Source organism: Hypanus sabinus, unplaced genomic scaffold, assembly GCF_030144855.1.
Source record: "Hypanus sabinus isolate sHypSab1 unplaced genomic scaffold, sHypSab1.hap1 scaffold_986, whole genome shotgun sequence".
In the NCBI taxonomy this organism is placed as follows: Eukaryota; Metazoa; Chordata; class Chondrichthyes; order Myliobatiformes; family Dasyatidae; genus Hypanus; species Hypanus sabinus.
In genome coordinates, this window is record NW_026781842.1 from 118,192 (window position 1) to 127,793 (window position 9,602).

General features: G+C 49.1%; 1 protein-coding gene across 1 annotated transcript in view; it reads left to right on the top strand.

Moving 5' to 3' along the window:
* LOC132390613 (deleted in malignant brain tumors 1 protein-like) overlaps positions 1-9,602 on the top strand; it is a 52,151-nt gene that overhangs the window by 24,949 nt on the left and 17,600 nt on the right. Inside the window, exons 10-12 of the mRNA XM_059963213.1 lie at positions 436-750; positions 5,299-5,613; positions 6,743-6,787. Of these exons, the coding sequence (XP_059819196.1) occupies positions 436-750; positions 5,299-5,613; positions 6,743-6,787 (675 nt within the window). The remainder of the gene's footprint in view (positions 1-435; positions 751-5,298; positions 5,614-6,742; positions 6,788-9,602) is intronic.

The window sequence follows — 9,602 nt, forward strand, 5'->3', positions numbered from 1 at the left end:
GTCAGCAGTTACGACGTCAGTGTATAAAACATTTAGACAGGTCCATGTCAAAGCTGGTGTTGAGGAAAATGGAGAGTGTGTGGGCAGCTGCCATCGGTCAGTCTGGCATCCTGGTCAGCAGTTTCATGCTGGTCGGAAGGGCCTGTTCCTGTGCTGTTCTGTTCTGTGCTCGATGTTCCTTCCCTCGAGCGCTGATCTGCCACCCAGTCGAACCCCGTTCTCCCCTCAGTCCAAGCCCCATTTCCCATCGCACAGTCTCTCACGTCACTCTTGTCAGCTTACAATATGGGAATCCTCATTTTAGGTCCTGACGAAGGGTCTCGGCCCGAAACGTCGACAGTGCTTCTCCCTATAGATGCTGCCTAGCCTGCTGTGTTCCACCAGCATTTTGTGTGTGTTATCCTCATTTTAACCTCATTCTCTTCTCGGTTCCAGGCCCGGTCCCCGTCCGGCTGGTGAACGGGAACAACATGTGCTCTGGGAGAGTCGAGGTCTATCATAACTCTACCTGGGGCACCGTCTGTGGCAGGAACTGGAATGCAATGGCAGCGGACGTGGTCTGCAAGGTGTTGAACTGTGGGACATCTGAGGCGGTAACATCAGGTGCCTCCTACGGAGAGGGCACTGGGAAGATCTGGCTGGATGGGGTGAAGTGTAAGGGGACAGAGCCTGCTCTCGACCAGTGCCCTGCCAGCCCATGGGGGGTGAATAACTGCTCCCACGCAGAGGACGCTGGAGTCTCCTGCACAGGTGAGTGTGGGTGGGCAGCGAGTGTGTGCTTTACACTGAAACCTCTGCTGTGCTATTGAGTGAACTCCAGTGTTGAGCAGATTGTTGCCCTGACTGCATCACTGTCCTTCTCAAGGTCCTGATCCTCCGTGGTTCCTGGTTGTCAGGTCCAGCTGCAGGTGCTGGGAGAGAGTCGGATTGTAGTGCAGGCTGTCCAAATCACTGCAGAGTCCGAACGGTTAAAGGGTGGAGGAGCATTTCCCTCGCTCCCAGCAATTAGAGGCCCTGTCCCGTTGCCGGGTTGAGATTTTTGAATTGTACCTTGACCAGTGGAGAGGTAGACTGTGAAAACGTGAGGGGATAGTGGGGTCAAGTCACGTCACTTTTTATTGTCGTTTCGACCATAACTGCTGGTACAATACACAGTAAAAACCAGACATCACATTTCAGGACCATGGTGCTACATGAAACTGTACAAAAACTACACTGAACTACGTGAAAACTGCACAGAAAAAAAAACTACACTAGACTAAAGACCTACCCAGGACTGCATAAAGTGCACAAAACAGTGCAGGCATTACAATTGTAAAGAGGGTTTCTTCTTTTTGTTAACTAGCAGGAATGCTGTCTGTAAGCTTTTGTTGAGGGGCTTTTGGGCAGATCGGCGCAAGGGGGTCGAGAGAGAGGACGCAATGCTCTAAGCTGGGCGAGGATCGGACCCAGTCTGGCGGGGCCGAAGGCTGCTCCCCCTAGACGGGAACGAGCTGAGCGAGCCTGAGGCGACCCAGGGGGTTACAGTATTTATACTTACTTAAAAAAAATGTAACCCCCTGGGTCGCCAGACTGGGTAATCAGCTGGTGTGGATGCTGTGTGATGTCCCCGCCTCGCCCAAAAACAGACAGTACACCATATGCGATTAAATGAGTACAATTTATAAAGGTTACTATAACTAAGTGATTAATAACGATACAGTATATATGAAGAAAAAAAATAAAGAAAAGGCGCCAAACTTATCAAAGTCCAAACCACTTCATGCACAACCGTTGGAGCTCAATTACTGAAGTCTTCTGGCCACCATTCGATCCCCTCCGAACTCCTCGACTCGCAGCTCAGGACCCTCCGAACTCCTCGACTCGCAGCTCAGGACCCTCCGAACTCCTCGACTCGCAGCTCAGGACCCTCCGAACTCCTCGACTCGCAGCTCAGGACCCTCCGAACTCCTCGACTCTCCAAACAGCTCAGGACCCTCCGAGTGGTCAACCAAGCACATCTAGCTTCATCCCCCCCCCGGAGGATCTCCCGGCCTTGGACCCCCCTTTGGGGTTCGATCCTTGCCCAGCTTAGAGCATTGCGTCCTCTCTCTCGACCCCCTCACGCCGATCTCCCCAAAAGCCCCTCAACAAAAGCTTACAGACTCAGAAGAAAGAACATTAATCCCCATTTGGTTTACAAAGGAATACCATTCTCGTTATCAGTAAATTAGCATTCCTGCTAGTTAACAAAAAGAAGAAACCCTCTTTACACAATAAATACTAAACAAGACAACAGGCACAGTGGAGGACAGTAAGTTGGTGTCAGTCCAGACTCTGGGTATTGAGGAGTGTGATAGCTTGGGGGAAGAAACTGTTACATAGTCTGGTCCTGAGAGCCCGAATGCTTCGGAGCCTTTTCCCAGATGGCAGGAGGGAGAAGAGTTTGTATGAGGGGTGCGTGGGGTCCTTCATAATGCTGTTTGCTTTGTGTAGTGTAAAGGTCTGTGATGGTGGGAAGAGAGACCCCGATGATCTTCTCAGCTGACCTCACTATCCGCTGCAGGGTCTTGCAATCCGAGACGGTGCAATTTCTGAACCAGGCAGTGATGCAGCTGCTCAGGATGCTCTCAGTACAGGATTCCCTGTAGAATGTGATGAGGATGGGGGTGGGAGATGGACTTTCCTCAGCCTTCACAGAAAGTAGAGACGCTGCTGGGCTTTCTTTGAGGGACCAGGTGAGATTCTCTGCCAGGTGAACACCAAGAAATTTGGTGCTGTTAACGATCTCTACCGAGGAGCCGTCTGCGTCAAACAGTCTGGCTGGTCAAGGGAATTGCCACCGAGGGCACAACTTCAGAATAGAAGGACTTCTCTTTAGAGATGAGGAAGATTGTTTTTGATCAAGTACGTGGTGGATCTGTGGAATGCATTTACACGAGTGGATGCGGAGGCCAAGTGATCGGGGATATTTGAAGCAGAGTTTCATAGGTTCTTGATCAATCAGGATGTCGAGGAGAAGGCAGAATGCAGTTGATTAAGATAATTAATCAGCCATGCGAATGTCAGATCCGACTCGATGTGCCAAATGGCCTAAATCTGCTCGTTTGTCTGATGGTGTCAGTCTCCCCTCGGCCTCTGATGCTGTCGCGAGCAACTCAAGCATGTTTAACCCTCTCGGCCCGATTGCGGTCGGCAGATCCGTTGGCCTGTGGATGTTAGCGGCAGTTTTGAAAAAGCCAGTGGGGCCAGTCATTCGACAGGCTGCAGGTGATTCGGAACGTGGTGAGGGCCAATAAAGAGAAGTTCAGTTTCAGCAAAGAGGCCATTGTAGGAGAGGGACATTGCTAGAGTGGCTCATGAGAATCAGTAAGTAGAGGTGGAGGCCGAGGTAAATTTCCTTTTCTCTTGGTCTATTTCTGTCGAGTATTACAGTGAGAATGGGGCCAGGGTTCTTCATGGGAGATGTGGGAACTTTGGGAGACCTGCAGTCTCTCTGATAACTATACGGGCTCTGAGTGTCAGCTCCTGAGAGTCGTGCGTTGAAGAACTGGAGTTGAATCTGGATGGCCTTTGGTGCGTACGGGAGAATGAGGAGATGATGGATAGAAGCCCCTAAGTTGCAGGAGGCAGGTACCTACCTGGGTGTCTGTGAGGAGAGGGTAAGGGAATAGGCAGACAGCGAGTGTACCACTGTGGTTGTCCCGTTAAATAATAAGCATTCTGCTTTGGAGCAACACACACAAAATGCTGATGGAACACAGCAGGCCAGGCAGCATCTATAAGGAGAAGCACTGTTGACGTTTTGGGCCGAGACCCTTCGTCAGGACAGACAACACACACAAAATGCTGGTGGAACACAGCAGGCCCGGCAGCATCTATAAGGAGAAGCACTGTCGACGTTTCGGGCCGAGACCCTTCGTCAGGACTAACTGAAGGGGAAGATAGTAAGAGATCTGAAAGTAGGAGGGGGAGGGGAAAATGAGAAATGATAGGAGAAGACCGGAGGGAGTGGGGTGAAGCTGAGAGCCGGAAAGGTGATTGGCAAAACGGATACAGAGCTGGAGAAGGGAAAGGATCATGGGATGGGAGGCTGAGGGAGAAAGAAAGGGGGAGGGGAGCACCAGAGGGAGATGGAGAACAGGCAGAGTGATGGGCAGAGAGAGAGAATAAAAAAGGAGGGGGGAAATAAATATATCAGGGATGGGGTAAGAAGGGGACGAGGGGCATTAACAGAAGTTAGAGAAGTCAATGCTCATGCCATCAGGTTGGAGGTTACCCAGCCGGTATATAAGGTGTTCTTCCTCCAACCTGAGTGTGGCTTCATCTTGACAGTAGAGGAGGCCGTGGATAGACATATCAGAATGGGAATGGGACGTGGAATTAAAACGTGTGGCCACTGGGAGATCCTGCTTTTTCTGGCAGACAGAGCGTTGGTGTTCAGCGAAACGGTCTCACAGTCTGCTTCAGGTCTCACCAATATATATCATGTATTTAGTTTTTTTTTCTCTCTGCCCATCACTCTGCCTGTTCTCCATCTCTCTCTGGTGCTTCCCTGCCTGCTTCTTTCTCCCTAGGCCTCCCGTCCCATGATCCTTTCCCTTCTCTAGATCTGTATCCGTTTTGCCAAACACCTTTCTGGCTCTCAGCTTCACCCCACTCCCTCCGGTCTTCTCCTATCATTTCTCATTTTCCTTTCCCCCTCCTACCTTCAAATCTCATACTATCTTTCCTTTCAGTTAGTCCTGACGAAGGGTCTCGGCCCAAAACGTCGACAGTGCTGCTCCTTATAGATGCTGCCTGACCTGTTGTGTTCCACCAGCATTTTGTGTGTGTTGGTTAAATTTCCAGCATCTGCAGATTTCCACGTGTATACCGCTTTGCATACTGGTGCGGGCTGTAATGGGAGGAACGACCCTCTGGGGGAGGCAACAGTCCCAGAACAGAAATGACTCACATGAGGGAATAATTTTAAGGTAATGGAGGAGGGTACAGGGTGGGTATTGGGTTGGGCTGGGGTGCAGTCAGAGGTCAGGTTTTACACAGAGAGTGGAGGATGTATAAAATGTGCTGTCAGAGGTGGTGGTAGAGACAGACACATTAGGGACATCACAGGAATGACCGAAAAATGGATGGTTACGTGAGATTGATTTTGGAAGAGATTAACATCATTGGCCAAGTGTGTGAAGTGTGCTGTAATATTGTTTGTTCGAGGGAACCGAGTGGCCACTCTGAGGCAAAATAGGTACATTACCAGGAGTGAACTAACTGGAACCCCCCCCCCCCACACCACCCTCCCCTCTCCCTGATCTGTTCCAGGCCCGGTCCCCGTCCGGCTGGTGAACGGGAACAACATGTGCTCTGGGAGAGTCGAGGTCTATCATAACTCTACCTGGGGCACCGTCTGTGGCAGGAGCTGGAATAGGAGTGAAGCGGACTTGGTCTGCAGGATTTTGAACTGTGGGACATCTGAGTCGGTAACAACAGATGCCTCCTACGGAGAGGGCACTGGGAAGATCTGGCTGGATGGGGTGAAGTGTAACGGGACAGAGCCTGCTCTCGACCAGTGCCCTGCCAGCCCATGGGGGGTGAATAACTGCTCCCACGCAGAGGACGCTGGAGTCTCCTGCACAGGTGAGTGTGGATGGGCAGCGAGTGTGTGAGGGCTCAATTTCCATTCTTGTGTTTCTCAGAGATTATCATCCTGTCCCGGGTCTTTGTTTCCTCTGCAGTATGAGGGGAGGCGTGCATGACAACGTTTGTGTTATTGTCTGCAGATGAGGGGAGAACTTCAGGAAATATATTAGGAAAGCTTTGTAGCCAAGTTTGCAGATTAAGATAGGTGTAGGGGTTGCTAGTTTTGAAGGGCTTGGACAGATTCAGTGAATGGGCGAAGTGGCTGATAGAAACCAGTACAGGAAAGTGTACGACCGTGCGGCTTGCTGGAAGGAGTAAAAGTGTAGACTATTTTCTGACAAAGAAAATTCAAAAACTCAGAGCTGTAAAAGGACTTGGGTGACTTGTGTTGGATTCCCCAATATTAATTTGAAGAGGTCCAGAATATTCAAGCCATGATGTAATGCTGTTCGTTTGGAGTACTGTGAGCAGCTTTGGGACCCATATCGGAGAAAAACTGTGCTGACGTTGCAGAGGTTTCCAAAGAGGTTGATGAGAATGAGTCTGGGTATGAAAGGGTTAATGGCTGAGGAATATTTGATGGCTCTGTATTTGTATTCCTTGTAGTTTTGAAAAATGAGGGTGGAATGTCATATTTTTATCAAAGATATCTCTGTGCTACCTGTATCCCCTCTCCCACTGTCCACGCTTACCAGGATTTGCCTGGATTTGGGAGCCTGAGTCACCAGGAGAGATAGCAGAGCTGAATTTTATTTGGGAGATATGACCTGATAGAGGTAGATATGATCTTGAGTGGCAGAGGCAGGGTGAACACACACTCCTTTCCCCAGGGAAGGGTAGGCAAAAACAAGACAGCGTAGGTTTACGATAGGAGGCAAGAGGACATCAGGGGCCCTTCCTCACACAAAGGCAGTGTGTGTTTGCAACAACAGAGTGGCTGAGATGGGCAGATTAGCAACGTTTAAAAGCCATCTGGATAACTACATGGTTGGAGAGGTTTAGAGGGCCATGTCCAAACACGGGCAGATTGCCAAATGGCCCCCTTCCATGCTGTGTGAGTTTGGGGTATCTGAAGCCCAGTGAGGCAGGCTGTGGACAGTCATGCGTCTCTCCCTTTCTATTCCAGGTCGTATCAGGAACCACCTCCAGAAAACCTGCCTGAGCGATCAAGGTAAGCGGGCTGAGGTGGAGTGCTGTGCAGTCAGCAGCATCAGGGCTTTGTGCTGACATTGCTGGTTACATTCACAGTATAACTCCTATGCCGATGTGGAGACGATGTCTCCTATCGTGAGAGAGTCTGGGACCAGAGTAGTGTAGTGGTCACCAACCATTTTAAGCCCAAGATCCCCTACCTCGGCCTTAGTGAAAGGCGAGATCGACCCCAGATCGGTTAGTTACACGCATGCGCACCGGGGCTGAAAAGACCTGAAGTAAAACCCCGCAACCCGGAAGTACAAATAATGTATGAACACCAGGGGTCACCACCCTTTTTTTGCACCGTGGAACGGTTTAATATTGACATTATTCTTGTGGACCGGTCGACGGTGGGGGGGTTAAGCACTACGGGAATACAGCGATACTCGAAGCAGGTTCCTTTCGTCCGGTCTATTCCGCAAATTAGTTTTCGCGGCTCTCAGCACTTAGCCGCTGTCTCGCTTGCTCATGTTTTTTCCGCTGAGAAAACTAAATGGGTTTGTCTCTAAGTGCTTGGGCTCAAGGTACCGAAGCAGTTTTGAGTGCTTCATTGCCTCATTAGACAGCCTCCCGCCCGCACGCTGCCAGACGCCTTGGCCAGGTGCGGCTGTTCCTGTGCCGGGCGCAGGCCGGAGAGAGCGACTGACCGACCGAGCAAGGAGTGTGACAGGGTGAGCGCCCGCCCCCCTTGTAGGATCTATCTGATACTTACGAATTAGGTCGTCTACGAATATTTTAGCACCGGGTTCCCACGAACATTCGGTGTGCTAAACAGGTTTAGAGGTAGTGCCCATCTGTCCGCTCCAGGCCGGTAGCAACGATACTTCTCACCGGCTGGTTACCCGAGGCCAACCAGTCATCCCTGGGTGTCACTGTGTTTAAGCGACTGATGACCTTGCGTGGCGGGGGAGCTACACGCATGCACACTTGGGAGAAAGAACGGAACTAAAACACCACAACCCGGAAACAATCTCTCAACGGTATTTGTGTATTTATTTTTCTTTTTTTTCTCGGGATCTACTGGGAAAGTCTCAAAGATGGACCAGTCGATCGCGATCGACGGGTTGTTGACCACTGGAGTAGAAGGACACCAGTATACTAAACAGCTTTATCAGCCAAATACAGTGCCCACAAAGCTTATTCATTCCCCCCCCCACACCCACACCCCGCCTTGGAAGTTTTCACGTTTTATTGTTTTAAAACATTGAATCACAACAGATTTAATTTGGCTTTTTTTGACACTGATCAACAGGAACATACTCTTCCATGTCAAAGTGAAAACAGATCTTTACAAAGTGATCTAAATTAATTACAAATCTAAAACATAAAATAATTGATTCCTTGAGATTGTGTGGATAGGTCTCTCCCAGCTTTGCAAATCTGGACACTGAAATTTTCCCCATTCTTCTTTACAAAACTGCCCAAGTTCTGTCAGGTTGCTTGGGGATCGTGAGTGAACAGCCCTTTTCAAGTCCAACCACAAATTCTCAATTGGATTGAGGTCTGGTCTCTGACTTGGGCACTCCAGGACATTAATTTTGTTGTTTTTAAGCCATTCCTGTGTAGCTTTGGCTTTATGCTTGGGGTAATTGTCTTCCTGGAAAAGTAATCTTCTCTCAATTCGCAGTTCTCCTGCCGACTGCATCAGATTTTCCTCCAGGATTTCCCTGTACTTTGCTGAATTCATTTTACCCTCTTCCAGGGCCAGCTAGAGTGAAGCATCCCCACAGCATGATGCAGACACCACCGTGCTTCACAGTAGGGGTTGGTGTTTTTGCTGATGTGTGGTGCTTGGCTTACACCAAACATAGCATTTAGTCCGATGGTCAGAAAGCTCAATTTTGGTTTCATCAGAGCATAGAACCTTCTTCCAGCTGACTTGAGTCTCCCACACGCCTTCTGGCAAACTCTAGCTAAGATTTTATGAGTTTTTTTCAACAGTGGTTTTCTCTTTGCCACTCTCCCATAAAGCTGTGACTGGTGAAACACCCGGGCAACAGTTGTTGCATGCACAGTCTCTCCCATCTCAGCCACTGAAGCTTGCAACTCCTCAAAGTTGTCATCGGTCTCTTGGCGGCCTCCCTCACTAGCTCCCTTCTTGCACGGTCACTCAGTTTTTGAGGACGGCCTGCTCGAGGCGGATTCACAGCTGTGCCATATTCTTTCCATTTCTTGATGATTGACTGAACTGTACTCCAGGGGATATTCAGTGACTGGGAAATTTCCTTGTATCCATCTCCTGACTTGTTGCTTGGAATGTTCTTTTGTCTTTCATGCTGTGACCTTCCGGAGAGAGGGTGTATTTTTACTACAATCAATCGAGACACCTTGACTCCATTCAACTAATTAAGTGACTTCCAAAACCAATTGGCTGCAACAGTGACGATTTGGTGTGTCATATTAAAGGGGGTGAATGCTTGTGCAAACAGTATTTTGTATTTGTAATTAATTTAGATCATGTTGTAGCGATCTGTTTTCAGTTTGACACAAAAGTGTCTTTTTCCGTTGATCAATGTCAAAAAACAGCTAAATTAAATTCACTGTGATTCGGTGTTGTACAGAAAAACTTCTGGGGAATGGGAGGTTGAATACTTGTTATAGGCTCTGTATGGGGACTGATATTACTTAAGAATTAGGATCAGGAGAAGGGCACCAGGCCTCTCGACCCTGCTTCACCATTCAATAAAATCATGTCTGATCTGTCCGCTAACTCGTCTCCATCTACCTGCCCTTTCCCCTACAATGCAAAAATCTATCCAATCTTCTCTTAAATATATTTTATGAGTTTAGCC